The sequence below is a fragment of the Zeus faber genome (genome assembly GCF_960531495.2).
Source record: "Zeus faber genome assembly, chromosome: 18".
Taxonomy (NCBI): Eukaryota; Metazoa; Chordata; class Actinopteri; order Zeiformes; family Zeidae; genus Zeus; species Zeus faber.
The window spans coordinates 7,694,003-7,710,141 of NC_137210.1; the positions used below are offsets into that span (position 1 = coordinate 7,694,003).

Genomic DNA, 16,139 nt, shown 5'->3' on the forward strand with positions numbered 1-16,139 from the left:
TCTCCAAGCTTGAGCCTGAGCCTGCCAGCGTCAACATTTTTTTTTATTTTATTTCTGTATTTCATTTGTTCACTCCCTTATTAAATCTTAAATTTGATTAAGTCGTGATTTTCCAGATGAGTTGTTTGTGCTCCTTTACCCTATTTTTTTTATTTTGCCATGCTCCCGGACCTGGTATGGTTGTTACTGTTGTGCACGGATGGCCTTTGTGTGAATCACTGTCATAATTGGGGGGTGGTCACGGACCAATGTGCATGGACCCATAGATGACTCACCGCCCAGAAATGCCAGGTTGAGCATGCGATGAATATTTTTTGTTTGTTTGTTTGTTTGTTTATTTATACTTAATGGTAAATGCCAATGCAGCCTGAAAACACCAGCAATAAGGATGCAAATACACGCACACACACACACACACATCTATATATCTTGGATATTTTCCAATCCAAAACCACACACACCACACTCAACTCCTCAGAATTGCCTGTAAACAGCATCGATTTCTTTTTTCAACTTTTGGTCTTTGTTCCCCCCTTTTTTTGAAGATGACAAAATTCCTCCTAAATAAAATTAACGCCCGTCCTTCCAAGTCCACGCAGAGGGCGGTAGTTTCTTTGTTTACTTATTTGTTTATTGATCAATAGATAAATACTTTTTGTTCCCGGAGGGAAATTACAGTCACAGCAGCTTACTTCCAAAAATGCTATAGGCAATCATAAAAATATAACTAAGAAAATGGCATTATATGACGAAATGTAAAAAAAATATACAATAAACTCACTGTACATAATATAAATATGGCAATATACACGAAACTTAATAATAAACAACACATATAACCTCAAAAAATCAGAAAAAAAACCCCAAAACGATAGGATAAGGAAAACGTGGTAATGTACAATAAACCTAATTAATTTACAAATTTATTTCTTTTGATGCCGACGCAAAATGATTGACAACAGGCGAAGGGGGGTGAGGTCATGGAAACATACACACATGACCTTGAGGCCGAGGGCAAGTGGGTGGAGGAGGGCGGCGTTTACCGGAGGCGTCTCCAGCCCGAGCCCTCCTCGGCTCCCACCTCTGGGCCCATAGGTGTCATATTGTCTTATCTATATACTGACCTCCCCCCATACCTCCATCCACCTACCTCCTCCTCCCGTCTCCATCCCTGTTGCGCTTGTTATTCAGTGACTCACCCCCCTTCAACGACACAGCACAAATAGTTCTGTTCCTATGCAGGCCCTGGGCTGTGTGTCGAGCCCAAGGTAGAAAAACAAACACCATATACTGTACCTTACGCACAGCGGTGTCCTAGTTTTTCACGTCCCCCCCCCCTCTTTTTTAATCACAACCACAGTGAGTTCAATAACAAGTCCCCTCTGACCTACAAGACACGAACGGGGAAGAAATAAAATTCAAGGCTGTCGAAGGTGGCAGATGAGCTACATATATACTTCTATTCTTAAAATACCGCTGCTGATCATCCTTCACCCGATCTCCCATCTTTCCTCATCTGAGGGAATGTGGTTACCTTCTTCGTTTCAAGTCATGAGGTAGGGGGGTTAAAGGATACTCCAGTTTATTTTGAGAGATAAGCTTTTTGTCAGTCTCGCCCAGATTCAGACAAGTTCAGTCGATACCAATTTCATCCCGTGTCCAGAATTTTGACGGGCTGCATGCTAGCTGTTAGCCTCAACACAAGGCTGCAGAGAGGTTCAACCAGCCTAGCTCCTGTGAAATTTCCCCCAAGAAAGTTTCCCGAAGTGATTCAAGCTTGACTACTGTTGTCAAAACTCCGTCCCCACCGCTCCAATACAATGCGTTATCAGGTTATTGTGCGTCAGAGCCGATCCCTCACAATGGATTTGAAGGACGACCTGTTCGTTCTATTGAGAGCATTTGTATTTTTGTCAGCGCATCTCGCAATGTGTATTTTATTAAAATACGCCCATTTTGTACCAGGTGTCCATGTTCAGTTAAGCTGCTTTCACACATGAACTCCGGACAATGTCCAGATAATGTCCAGACCTGATATCTGGATTTTGTCCAGAGTTGCACTTTCACACATGTAGTAAAAAAATCTGATTGTCAGACGTGTTTACACTACCTGGAAATAATACATTTTTGTTTAGACGAGGGGTGGAGCCAGGGTAGAGCGTGCAGGAGGCACGACGGGACACAATGATGCTGCCGAGTTTTACAGCACACCCAAGATGTCAGACGAGGCTACAGACTTATCAGTAGTTTACCTTTTTTTTGCGATGATACTCCATGTATTTGTACGTATCTGCAATATAAACGAGAGTGGAAAGGAAATATGAAGAAACCAGAAAGGAGTATAAAGCAGCTACGCTCTGTGCACGAAGATCCACAAGAAGGTAAATACCTGGCGCATGAGAGACATCATCACGCGACACGCCCACTCGCTTGCTGTGAATGATCCGGACAATCAGCTGCTCTGTTCACACACAGCGCTCAATCGGACATTACGCAGACTTTGTACTCGGGTGCTGGCCGGGTAAAGTCTGCTTAATGTCCAGGCCAAATGATTTGGATAATTGTGTTCACACATACAGGTCAACTGGGTAATGTCCGGGTAATTTCAGGTTTGTAGTGCATGTGTGAAAGCAGCTTCTGTGAAACAGGAAAAACCACGTCATTGTAATTGTGCGGCACAGTATACTGCAACACTGCTCACCAGGCACGTTCAGAGGGCGTGGGGGCGAGTGCCTCTTGGTGTCCATGGTGCCCTTTTTTATCAGGCGCATTTTTTAAGCGTGAATGAGGTTGAGGTATTTTCTGGGCAAAAATGTGCATATTCATGAGAACGGCCTCCTCGGCGCGCCCGTGATGGCGTGCATCTGGGCGCCCGTGATCTGCGCTCTGCTCTGCGTCCCCGTGCCGCTCCATTTCCTTATTGTACAAAACAAAAAAGACAGTGCGTCACAGGGACACGTCCTCAACCCCCCTCGACAGACTGCCTGAAGCAGCAAAATGGCTAAAATCGGAGCTGGTTCCATGTGCCTTTTTTTTTTTTTTTTTTTTGAGCACCTGCCCCTTTTAACGTCTCTGCACGGGCCTGCTGCTCACCCCTAACCCACGTACGAGTAGAGTGGACAGCCTTGTTTTTTCCCCACTGCGACACATCTGATGCAGAAGGTTTTAGTAGATTTCCAGCAGTCGTATTTAGGGGGTGCATATGGCTGAAGGAGCCTGGCTTCCAGGCTTACAATGGAGCGCTATCTCAGGCAATAAACCCGAAAGAAAGGTCATCCCCGAGCTGGATTCCCAGGGCCTTATCAGTCTGCCATCGGCAGCGCAGTCGCCCGGCCTTTTGTAGTCCTTTTCCTTGATTAATTCATGGCAAAGGTCCCTTTAGAACCCGCGCTATTAGTGGCCTTTACAAAGTAGAGCAGAGCATCCAATCTATGTACATCTCAAAACAGTACAACACGTCACAACCCTATTTCAAGCACTAGTGGATTTTTGCTTCCAATGGATGCACGTACACACTAACACTGAGTGATGAATCAGTTTTTTTAGTGCAAATTGCGATTTGTAGGTGTAATAGAATTAAGTCTGGCTCATATATCCTACATATGCCAGAGTTTGGGATAAATAGTATTGAATCATTATGGAGAATGCTTTTGCCAAGATGCGCAAAAACACATGTACAGTCAACACAGTAATGCAAACTAAGACACCAACACTGAACAATAGCAAGCGGCTGAGCCTGAATTTTTAACCACCATAGACAAGACAGCCACCAAAAAAATCCTGTGGCTATTTTGATTCTTCACTCCTTATGTCAACAATGAATACTTTAGATTGGTTGTCACCTTCAGCATAGCACATTCCCACTTCGAGAAGTGTCAATAACCTAACACTTGTAGCAACGCCTCGAGCAATTTATATTACCCTTGAAAAAATGGGAAAGTGTCTATTTAGAAATATGCTTATGCAGGAAATATTGCAAGCTTGGCTTTAAAAAAGTGCAAATCATAATATCAGTAGTGGGCAAAAGTTCTATACATGCCAATCAGTCCCCTGCCTTTCAAAGAGTTCTCAAAAAGCACCTTGACCTAACTTGGCTCACCAAAGGACCCCCCCCCCCCCCCCCAACATCAAAATGTAGGTCATCCATCCGTCCATCAATCTCTCAATCTATCACTCAATCCCACTATCCCTCCATCCCCTCAGTAGTCCAGAGACAGAGGTTGGTGATTTAGTTTAACAAGCTCAGGGCTTTCCCTCGTGCCCATAAGCCCCTTCTGTCAAACCCTCACAGCGGCTGGTACCAGCTGCACGCAAGTTTCCTCTCCCCACTTCCTCCACGTCGTCACCGGCCTCTGCTCCCGGGGCCCCCGTGCGGCACCGCACATGCGACGGCCATTTTGAACACGCGCAGAAACCCGCACGCTCACTCAACTCACGGTCAATCTGCTCAGCGGCCTGTGCCGGCAGCTGTCTCTGCGTGACTAAACCCGTGTTGTGTGATTGGCATTCCTCCGCAGGACCCCGGCCCCATGCCCCCCTCCCCCATCCTGGGACAAAAGCCACTGCAGTTGCTGGAAATCAAAGCCAGGGGGCGCTTCGGCTGCGTCTGGAAGGCCCAGCTGCTCAGCGAGTACGTGGCCGTAAAGATCTTCCCCATTCAGGTACCAACTCTTATGTGTTTTCTCCAAAATATAAGTACACCTGAGTATCATAATTCTGTGTTTTACAACACTCCCAAATCAGTTCTGTAACCTATGGCTAGGAAGTTGTACTGCACTATTATAGCAGTACATTGTCATTCATAATGTGACAACTGTTATAATAATAGCTTCACGGGCATTGGTCGGCCTTTTAAAGAATCCCAACAAGCTGAATTAACAATAAATCTGCATATTAATAGCATAATAGCACCCAACATGTTGTGATACATCAAACTGCAGCTCATATTTCCAGGTTCTTACCACCCATACAGCCGCTCCCCCCCCATGTGTGTCTTTCTGGGGTGGGGGGTAATGGAAAAAGAAGCCGGCGTCAGCCTTAAAGCTCCAGGCCTTAATCCCCCGAGGCTGACCGGGCCCCTTAGCTTAGGCCAATCACCACCCGCTAAGCCCCTCGTGGCCTCAATTGACCACGAGGCCGCACGCCGGTTGCGTGCCGCGTCAACCAACCGGTACCAGGTCAGAGTGAGAGAGATCTCCGGTGGTGGATTCTTTTCATTGAAGCGTCCTATTAAAAACTTTTTCTGAATCAAGTCCCCGTAACATAACATTGGTCTCCCTCTGCTCTGATCACGACCTTTGACAGGAGAAAAGGCCGCCATGTTTTGTCTTCTTTTCATTCATACAATATGCAACACATTTTACTATATTACTCCATGATAAGTAGTTATAGTATACTACCAGTGCCACCATTGCCTGTATGTTTGGTAGTATAGAATTGGAAGCTCACACTCCAAAAAAAAAAACTGGGACTCGTTTCTTTCTGGCCGGGCCTCAGGACAAGCAGTCGTGGCAGAACGAATACGAGATCTACAACCTGAGCGGAATGAGGCACGAGAACCTCTTGCATTTCCTCGGCGCCGAGAAGCGAGGCACCAACATGGACATCGAGCTGTGGCTCATCACCGCCTACCATGACAAGGTAAGGCTCCCCCTGCTGGACGCACCGCAGCACTACAATCATAAACGGAATACAGCTTTGCTTAAAGAAAAAAAACAAAACAAAGAAAAACACCCCAGTATTACCCCATCGTCACCCCATCCTGAGGTACTTACAATTCAGATTCCTCATTTGTATTGTAACTGTAACTCAAATTTAATAGTAATGTCATTTGAATATTTTCTAGATCCGGTCTCGGCAATCTGATTTTTGTAAGTGTGACCTCTATAACATCTTTGTACTTGTAGCGTTATTCAGCGTGTTATCATCCTTAAAAAAAACCCAACAAACTGCAATGTGGACTGTGGAGCCATAGAAGCCATGGAGCCATTTTTTTACTTCCCTGTTCAGAGATACACAGTTAGTCCCTCTCATTCCCTGCTGAGCCAACCCGTCCCTCTGCGATCAGACACGGCGAAGAGGAATGCTCCACATAACCATCCCATGTCCATTCCTTTCCACTTTTCATTTGAAATATCACAAGTAATTGGCGCAAAACACAGAGCCAGACCCCTATGTGTAAAATACAAATAAAAAAGAAAGGAGAAGAAAAAACTACGTGCACTCAGAGTAATGTCGGGCTAAGTGCAGGTTTCATACAGGCTTTGAAGGGCAGTTTGGGTCTTAAAAGTTGCCATTTCACGACCAAGCTCTCACATTAAAACCCTCAAAGAACCCATTTTTCGAAAAGTACATGTAACCGCTTCATTCGGGTGTTTGGGAAAGGATTTGCCGTTGAAGAATTACAAAAATGGTTGCTGACCATGAAACTGTGTCAAACTCAGTGTTTTTTGATGTAAAACTACAGAGTGGGCTATCCACTTCAACTTTCATGCAGAACAGTAACTTTCAGTAAATTCTCAATTGGTATACTGGTAGTTGTAAGTATTGTAATGTTTCTTCAGGCTTTTACATCCTCTATTTTTGTAATTTAATTTGAATGTGACGTAAATGTTAACCGGTGGCCGGGTCCCTTTCCACAGGGTTCTCTGACGGACTACCTGAAGGCCAACGTGGTGTCGTGGAACGAGCTCTGCCACATAGCCCAGACCATGGCGCGTGGCCTGGCCTACCTCCACGAGGACATCCCTGGCCTGAAGGACGGACACAAGCCCGCCATCGCACACAGGTGTGTGTGTGTGTGTGTGTGTGTGTGTGTGTGTGTGTGTGTGTGTGTGTGTGTGTGTGTGTGTGTGTGTGTGTGTGTGTGTGTGTGTGTGTGTGTGTGTGTGTGTGTGTGTGTGTGTGTGTGTGTGTGTGTGTGTGTGTGTGTGTGTGAGAGAGAGAATCTGACCCCCCCGTCCTGTTTTCCTCACGCACAGGGACATCAAAAGTAAGAACATCCTGCTCAAGACCAACCTGACTGCCTGTGTCGCTGACTTTGGCCTGGCCCTGAGGTTCGAGGCGGGCAAGTCAGCTGGAGATACGCACGGACAGGTGAGGTCGCGGAAACGCCCAATATCTGGGAATGCTTGCGTGTTGGTTTTACATCCAGTACTGGTGACAGTTTGGGTCTCAAGGCTGTGTGCGCACAAGCTTTAAGTACAGATTGTCCGCTTCGATTTGAGAGTATTGAATATTGGTCTCATAACTTCAAAATAAAAACCCTTTTCATGCATAGTCCCCTCTTTGTATGTAACTAAAAGTTGTGTATTTGATATTAAATGAGGCATGTTGTTATTTATATGAAGTGACTTTCTAAAGGTCTCCGACCCAACATCATAACCAGATTTTCAATAGCGGACCTCATGTTCTCTTCTCAAGACCTGCAAACAACCTCTTTGAATTTCAATGGGGATCGACCTCACGCTGGATTCAAAAGTAACATACTGAAATGCAGTATGGGACACATGGTTGGCTAAATGAATAAAGTCAAAAGATGAATTAATTAGTTTGCTCTTTTTTTTTTGTACATACTGTCTGTACACAAGCCAACTTGTTAGTAATAAGCAATAAGCACGTACAGGTTTCAATTATGTATCGCTAAAAAATTTAAAGAATGAATGAAAAATCGATGGTATACTGAAAAGTAAGTAACCATTCTCTCATATATAAAATGTCAATACAAAGATCCCCTTTTTTGGGCCTGGATTCAGTGGTGAAGAGAGAATTCCATTTCTATATGTTGTGTTCCAGCTTTACCGAGCACTTACTGCACATGGACAAACGGACAACATTGTAAAATGTGTGTCGCCACATCGCTTGTTGAATGGTATTGATAACAGGCGCGATTTGTGTCTCAAACTAAGGGGTGATAATGTGTGGAGTGCGGACCAGGAAACGCTTGTCTTCAGCCCGACAACGCAGCACTCGAACCGGGAACCGATGCGGCTCCTGTACACGCATGTAGTGTAAAGCTGAGCTGAGGTTAAACACCAGCCTCTGTCCAACAATTGATTGCTGCAGTTTTCTTGGCTTTAAAATGTATTTTTAATGGGCCAGAAAGTAACTTTTGGAAGTGGTTGCCATGCATTCGCTTTTGGCTGCCGATACTGATGAAGTGGTTGCCGAAGTTTAGTACTTTTATAATCGAGTGAGTGAGATCCATGGATCAATCAATAGATTGATATAGATTTAGATCAGGCGGTGAGGCACACCGTACAACATAGTTGACAATGGCCCAAATGTAGTTGGCCCGGGACAACTGGAAACTCTTATTATCCAGTCCTGGCAAAATTTCAATTAAACTCAAGAACCTGTTTCTTTTGTAAACCTCCATAAATGCAACTATTCTGATACTCCGAGTCCTCAGTTTATAATAACTGTCCTCACCGCCCGGGTTTAATTCCGGCACGAGAACATTTGCTGCATGTCATCCTCTCTCTCTCTCTCTCTCTCTCTCTGTCCCCTGCCTGCCCTTTCTCCCCACACTGTCACTATCAAATAAGGCATGAAAATGCCCCAAAATATGTATATTTAAAATAACTTACTTAAACTTCAAACAGCTCATGTTCCGATGGTTTGCGTTAACCCGATGTGCATGTGCTGCTTCCAGGTGGGCACCAGGAGGTACATGGCCCCCGAGGTCCTGGAAGGGGCCATCAACTTCCAGCGGGATGCCTTCCTCAGGATAGACATGTATGCCTTGGGCCTGGTCCTCTGGGAGCTGGCCGCGCGCTGCAAGGCCGCTGACGGTAAGAACCAGAACACGTCAGCAAATGTTTCTGATAAATTATCTCTGGCGGTGATTTTCATCCAGCACTTTAATGTCTATTCATTTCCACTCTTTGTATAATGTATCAGTAAATACACAGCAATGAGAGATGGTTATACAGTGACTTCATATTTAAGGCCATGACAGAACTTGAGTCAAAAAAATATATACAGTGGGGCAAAAAAGTATTTAGTCAGCCACCAATTGTGCAAGTTCTCCCACTTAAAAAGATGAGAGAGGCCTGTTATTTTCATCATAGGTAAACCTCAACTATGAGAGACAAAATGAGAAAAAAAAATCCAGAAAATCACATTGTCTGATTTTTAAAGAATTTATTTGCAAATTATGGTGGAAAATAAGTATTTGGTCAATAACAAAAGCTCATCTCAAAACTTTGTTATATACCCTTTGTTTGCAATGACAGAGGTCAAACGTTTTCTGTAAGTCTTCACAAGGTTTTCACACACTGTTGCTGGTATTTTGGCCCATCCCTCCATGCAGATCTCCTCTAGAGCAGTGATGTTTTGGGGCTGTCGCTGGGCAACACGGACTTTCAACTCCCTCCAAAGATTTTCTATGGGGTTGAGATCTGGAGACTGGCTAGGCCACTCCAGGACCTTGAAATGCTTCTTACGAAGCCACTCCTTCGTTGCCCGGGCGGTGTGTTTGGGATCATTGTCACGCTGAAAGACCCAGCCACGTTTCATCTTCAATGCCCTTGCTGATGGAAGGAGGTTTTCACTCAAAATCTCACGATACATGGCCCCATTCATTCTTTCCTTTACACGGATCAGTCGTCCTGGTCCCTTTGCAGAAAAACAGCCCCAAAGCATGATGTTTCCACCCCCATGCTTCACAGTAGGTACGGTGTTCTTTGGATGCAACTCAGCTTTCTTTCTCCTCCAAACACGACAAGTTGAGTTTTTAGCAAAAAGTTCTATTTTGGTTTCATCTGACCATATGACATTCTCCCAATCCTCTTCTGGATCATCCAAATGCTCTCTAGCAAACTTCAGACGGGCCTGGACATGTACTGGCTTAAGCAGGGGAACACGTCTGGCACTGCAGGATTTGAGTCCCTGGCGGCGTAGTGTGTTACTGATGGTAGCCTTTGTTACTTTGGTCCCAGCTCTCTGCAGGTCATTCACTAGGTCCCCCCGTGTGCTTCTGGGATGTTTGCTCACCGTTCTTGTGATCATTTTGACCCCACGGGGTGAGATCTTGCGTGGAGCCCCAGATGGAGGGAGATTATCAGTGGTCTTGTATGTCTTCCATTTTCTAATAATTGCTCCCACAGTTGATTTCTTCACAACAAGCTGCTGACCTATTGCAGATTCAGTCTTCCCAGCCTGGTGCAGGTCTACAATGTTGTTTCTGGTGTCCTTTGACAGCTCTTTGGTCTTGGCCATAGTGGAGTTTGGAGTGTGACTGTTTGAGGTTGTGGACAGGTGTCTTTTATACTGATAACGAGTTCAAACAGGTGCCATTAATACAGGTAAGGAGTGGAGGACAGAGGAGCCTCTTAAAGAAAAAGTTACAGGTGTGAAAGCCAGAAGTCTTGCTTGTTTGTAGGTGACCAAATACTTATTTTACCGAGGAATTTACCAATTAATTCATTAAAAATCCTACAATGTGATTCCTGGATTCTTTCCCCCCATTCTGTCTCTCATAGTCAAAGTGAACCTATGATGAAAATAACAGGCCTCTCTCATCTTTTTAAGTGGGAGAACTTGCACAATTGGTGGCTGACTAAATACTTTTTTGCCCCACTGTATACTGTAGATTAGGGGTGTCAAGATTCAGATTCGAAGTCCAAAATCAATCAAAGTGAGCGTTCAATTTCGAACTTCGAGTCGACTCACGATTCTCCCCATATTTTTGTGGGTATTTTGTCTGACATATCGCCATTTTGGAGCGGTCTAGATCCGCCGTTAAACAAACGCAGTCTGCGCCTGTGGAGCGACTGCAGCTCGCCCAGCTCCAAACCGTCTTTCATGGAATTTGGTTTGGAGGTGGTTGAGTCTGCGGTCGGCTCGGTGCTGTCCGCTGCTCCGCGTCCCTCAACGCACACTGCACCCGTCCACCAGTGCAACTCCACCGCTCCAACATGGCGGACGCGCAGACGCATACGGCGAGAGTTGACGACGGAGCTGATCGTGTTTTAGTAGATGTAGAAAACAAGACGCAGGTAGTCATTTGCCTTTTACTACCAGCGTTCTATATTTCTGCATTCATTTTGGTGAGTAACTTCAGAGTAGAGTAATGAGTAAGTTATTGTTTGTTATTCTAAATTCTCTTAGTAATTATTCTTTGATATTTGATAAGGTTCTTAACTAGTCGGCTGATTAATTGGGCCGATATTTGGCATTTTGAGATAATCGGCATTGGCCGATGCCTGCACGTTTTTTTTGTTTGTTTGTTTTTTTTCTACAAATTTTTGTTTTTTGATTTACCTGTTGACATTTTCTTTTTAGTTGATACATCTTATTTAAAAGAAGTGCACTGCAGACAGAGTGCAGATCTACTTAAGCAAACAGACAATGCAGACGATGACATTAGTGTTAATTAAATATTAATTTAAGTTCAGCAATTTATTATTATTCAATTGTTTTATTTTATTAGATGCAAAAAAACATGATATCAGCATTATATATCTCTAAATGTCGTCTTTGGCCACACACGTATCGGTCAACGACTACTCTTAAATGTTTGGGTGTGTTGTTTAAATATTGTTATACTTTTGTTTATTATTAATTTATTTGTGACCTTAAAATCAACAATCCTGTGTGTGTGTGTCACATTTTTATTTAGGAAATAAAAGGAATTTTAACAGGAGGGTTGACTCTGGTTTCAACACCTGTGCTGCGTGCGTTACATGTTTACACCGCGCCTTCTCCCCAGAAAGTCCATTTGATTCTGTGAAGTCCATGTCCAATATTTTAAAGGTCACATATTATAGTCCCTTTCAACACATTTATATAAGTCTCTGAGGGCCCAAAAACAGCTCTTCTGGCATGCCTCTATACCCCTCTGGTTCAGTCCATTTCTCAATGTGCTGTTTGTGTCCGTGACTTACAGACATTCAACTAACAAACGAATACCGTAAATGTTAGTGTGGATCCTGCAGCAAATAATGACACTAACTTTCTAGAAAATGACTCCTAATATACAGTATAACCTCAGCTATTAGCGTTAGCTAGTGCTAAATGGCAAAAGAAACACACCCCACAGTTATTTTATTGATACTTACATTTCCCTCCTCTGCAGTTTGGTCACAGACAGTTGGTATTGATTCCTCTTTCGGTTTCGGGGCCATGCTTAGCTCTAAGCTTCATCATAATGCTAGTGGGTCCGGTGCTTGCGAGGGGGGGAAGAATGGCCCATCATTGCAAAGGTAGTTCTCAACCCACGGGTGGAGACACTCAGGTGGCGGGCGGTATAATTCTAATGAGCCCTACTTGACGTAGGAAAAATAGGAAGTAGAAATGGGAATCTACGCTTGTTAAATAACATCTTTCTTGACCTTGGCAGCTCACAGAAAACTGACTGCGTTGTGTTATTTCACAGTTTGTGTTCGTAGGCTAATCAGAGATCCAAATGTATATGCACAAGTGCTGCAAAAGTGAGTCTTTCATAATTGGTGGCCTTTTAAAATCCATAGAAAACATCCTTATAGTATAAAGTCTAGATTTTTGTACCTATGGAAGTTGTGTGTGCATCGTATAGAGGTCAGAAATAGCCGATATGGATTCTATCCGCCTGGCTCCATACTGTAGAGCTTTATTGAGCAGACCTTAACTGTCCTCTGGGTCACGCCACTGGACCGTGATATACCAACACACACCAAAAAAAACCCTGGTGACATTTCATTAGTGGCCACTGCAGATGAGCCGGGGATTCTCAAAGTAAAGCCAGACTTTTGCCCAAAAATGATTCCATCATTGCACGAAACCCCGGCTACACCCGACCTGGCGCCTCTGTTTCGTATGGTTATTTAGCTAATCTGAGACTCGACTTTCCCCGGTGGAATGTCGTGTCGCGGTGTGAACGTTCCCAACGTTCTCAGATCTAGCGGGGTATAAAATCTATTCATACAGGATGTCTCCAAAGTGTTGTCAAAGTGTCTGACCGGCTCCTTCCGCCCACGGCAGGCCCGGTGGACGAGTACATGCTGCCATTTGAGGAGGAGGTGGGCCAGCACCCCTCCCTGGAGGACATGCAAGAGGTGGTGGTCCACAAGAAGCTACGGCCCGTCCTCAGGGAGTGCTGGCAGAAACACACGGTGAGTTCCCAGGTTGTTATTCTGATCTGTCCTTCCTGTGGTTGTCACGGTCGTGGGCTGGGTCGAGGCAGCCGCCTGGGAGGGGTTTGCGCTTGTGCGTCCTGAGCGAGAGCTGCCTCTTGACCTCCTCACCACAGTTGGGATGCAACGATACAGCGGGCTCACTGTTCCGTATGGATCACGATTTTGGGGCCACGGTAATGGTACGGTTTCGGTATTTTTATATTTAAGAAGAAACATTTCAAAAGTTAGACGGTGTAAAAAATGTTTTTGTAGTAGTTAGTCTGCCACAAATAACTAGGTTAACGCTCTGTGTGTATGACAGGGGGGTGTTCAAGTTCAGTGGTGGGTTATCATAAGTTAGGTTTCCAGGATAGTGGATAATTCAAATATGAATTTCCGTTATTTATTTATATAATAAAAAAAAAAGTTTCGCAATAAAAGAATAAAACCAGGACTAAAGTTAGTTATTTTTGTGTAGAACAGGTATAAACAGTATTTTTCACACATAAATAATAACAGCAAAATTATTTATTGTAATTAAACCTCACAGTCAGAGCAGCGCATGTGTGCCTTTGCTTTGTGAACCTGACGTGACAGCTCCTTTTCAGCCAGGGCAGCTGCCCTGATCAAAATGCCCTGATGAAAATAGATCTCTCGTGCAGAAATAGAGAAATGCTGCTTGGACACCATGCGGCTGACTTGAATAGGAAGCAGCACTTACTGCACGCCGTGCCCGTACCATGCAGCAGTCATTATACCGCGTTTCACGTGTGTATTGCACCGGAGGGGCCGTACCGTCCACGATGACTCTGCCGTGAGATGAGAGGAGGAGGGGGGGGGGGGGAAGGAGGAAGGAAGGAAAGAATGAGAGAAATGAACATGAAAGCTTCTCAGGCACAGACGTTGCTCTTGAAAGAGAGAGAGAGACTCTGTCCCTAAAACGTTGATTTATCAAACTCACTTTTTGGTTTTTTTACCTGCAAAAAAATGTGTTAGTGGTTTTGTGGCTATTAATTATTCAGCCCTTTATTTTAGAAGAAGCCAACAAAATACACAAGCTTAATCTGGCTGTAAGGAAAATATCCTTACAGCCAGATTAAGCTTGTGTATTTTGTTGGCTTTTTATATATACTACAGATACTCCTGACTTAAGGACCTACCTGTTAAACAACCATTCAGACTTAGGACCAGCTCTCTGACCAGTCTGTACTGTACGCTGTGTACAATACCATATACTATAAACACTATATAGATGATAAACTCCATACACTATATATACTATATACACTATATGCACCATATATACTGTATTCAGTATCTATAGTGAGATCTAAAGAACAATCTGACAGACAGACAGTTGTGCATTCAAGGCCTTTTCTGTTCTTCTGCCGTTTCTTCTTCCTCCACTTAAAAGGCGTCCAGCAGGATGCCTTTCAAGTGGAGGAATACTAATAGTATAGATACTTTATATAATATATACACACTATATATACTATATATGCTAAATAGTATATAGTGTATATACACTATATATACTATATACACTATATATACTACACTAGCATTGGCAATGGCCACGCCCCCTTACCGTGAAATAACACGAGTCCTCACTTATTCACTTAACGACCTGGTCGTAGGGAGGAAGTCAGCCGTTCAGTGAGGACTACCTGTACATATGATTTGTCATTCTGACCTCCCATTAATTTGTTTATTAATACGAATACTAATAATAGTAATTATTCATTTTATATCAAGGCAGTTCAGGATCTGTAGTCATAATAGTAATAATGTGTTGCAATGATGAGGGATCCAGTCTTTTGTTTCTTAAGTTGAACTATATGGTAATTGACAATAGAATGAAAGTCGATGTTATCGCTCTGAACAGTGCTTCTCAATATGGGCTTCACAGGTCCTTCAAGAGGCTGCAGGGGGTCTCCAGCTAAAATAGCCAATAGTTAAGCTTCAACGTTGTTTCATTCACAAGACGTTAGCACCACTAGAAAATGTGCAACCATGGCTGTTTTCATCCTGGTGTCCTCCTCGTGAGGTATAGACAGGTGTGGAACTTTGTCCTAAACCATATCCAACCATAAAAATGTTTCTCAGTACGGGACCCAAGAGGCAAAAGATCTTGTCAAATGAAGGGTCCCGCATGTGGCGAAGGTTTTTGGAGCTCCTGTGTTGACCTTGTAACCCCCCCCCGGTGCCGTCCAGGGCCTGGCCATGCTCTGCGAGACCATCGAGGAGTGCTGGGACCACGAGGCGGAGGCGCGGCTGTCGGCCGGCTGCGTGGAGGAGCGTGTGGTGCAGCTGCAGCGGCAGACCAACGTGACGGCGCCGGAGGAGATTGTCACCGTGGTCACCATGGTAACCAACGTAGACTACCCGCCCAAAGAGTCCAGCCTATGACTAGGCTGAGGTAGGAGCCGACCAGACCAACCAACCAATCTCACCAGTCCATCAACCAACCAATCAATCAATCAGTCAATCAATCAATCAATCAATCAGGACACGGGAAGGAGGGGGACCTACAGACTCACTCTCCCGTGCTACCTCCCTCTCCCTCTCACACACACACACACACACACACACACACACACACACACACACACACACACACACACACACACACACACACACCCCCGAGGCAATGAGATGAGACTCTACTTTAAATGCTGGGGGATGGGGAGCGGCGGCATTTGTTTTGTTTTCATTTTAATTTTTTAAAAATTCCTCCAAATGGTGGTGGGACCCCACACGACACACCCACTCCCCCACCTCCTTTCTTGTGACCCGCTCCCTGTAGCATTTGGCTACATGTGTGCCTACAGACTGGACGCCTGGTTCCTGGTTTGACCACCAAGGGGCAGCAGAGGGGAGTCAGGACTCTCACACTGGAGCTTTCCCCACAGCTGACGTTGGACCCTCTGGCTACGAGCTTCTTTTCTTTTGGTTGTTGTTGTTGTTGTTGTTGTTGTTGTTTTCGAGGAGAAAACATCATTACCCAGACAGACTTTTCAACTTCTTTTTCTAAGAAAAAGG

At 44.5% G+C, this 16,139-nt stretch overlaps 1 protein-coding gene across 4 annotated transcripts in view; it reads left to right on the forward strand.

Annotated features, from left to right (window-relative positions):
- acvr2aa (activin A receptor type 2Aa) overlaps window positions 1–15,506 on the forward strand; it is a gene marked incomplete at both ends in the record, with an annotated part of 46,217 nt that extends 30,711 nt beyond the window's left edge. For all 4 annotated transcript variants that reach the window (XM_080019679.1, XM_080019680.1, XM_080019681.1 and 1 more), the window contains 7 exons: window positions 4,518–4,661; window positions 5,497–5,640; window positions 6,642–6,787; window positions 6,981–7,095; window positions 8,654–8,792; window positions 12,964–13,094; window positions 15,312–15,506. In XM_080019679.1, the coding sequence (XP_079875805.1) occupies window positions 4,518–4,661; window positions 5,497–5,640; window positions 6,642–6,787; window positions 6,981–7,095; window positions 8,654–8,792; window positions 12,964–13,094; window positions 15,312–15,506 (1,014 nt within the window). The remainder of the gene's footprint in view (window positions 1–4,517; window positions 4,662–5,496; window positions 5,641–6,641; window positions 6,788–6,980; window positions 7,096–8,653; window positions 8,793–12,963; window positions 13,095–15,311) is intronic.
- Between the last annotated feature and the right edge of the window lie 633 nt (window positions 15,507–16,139).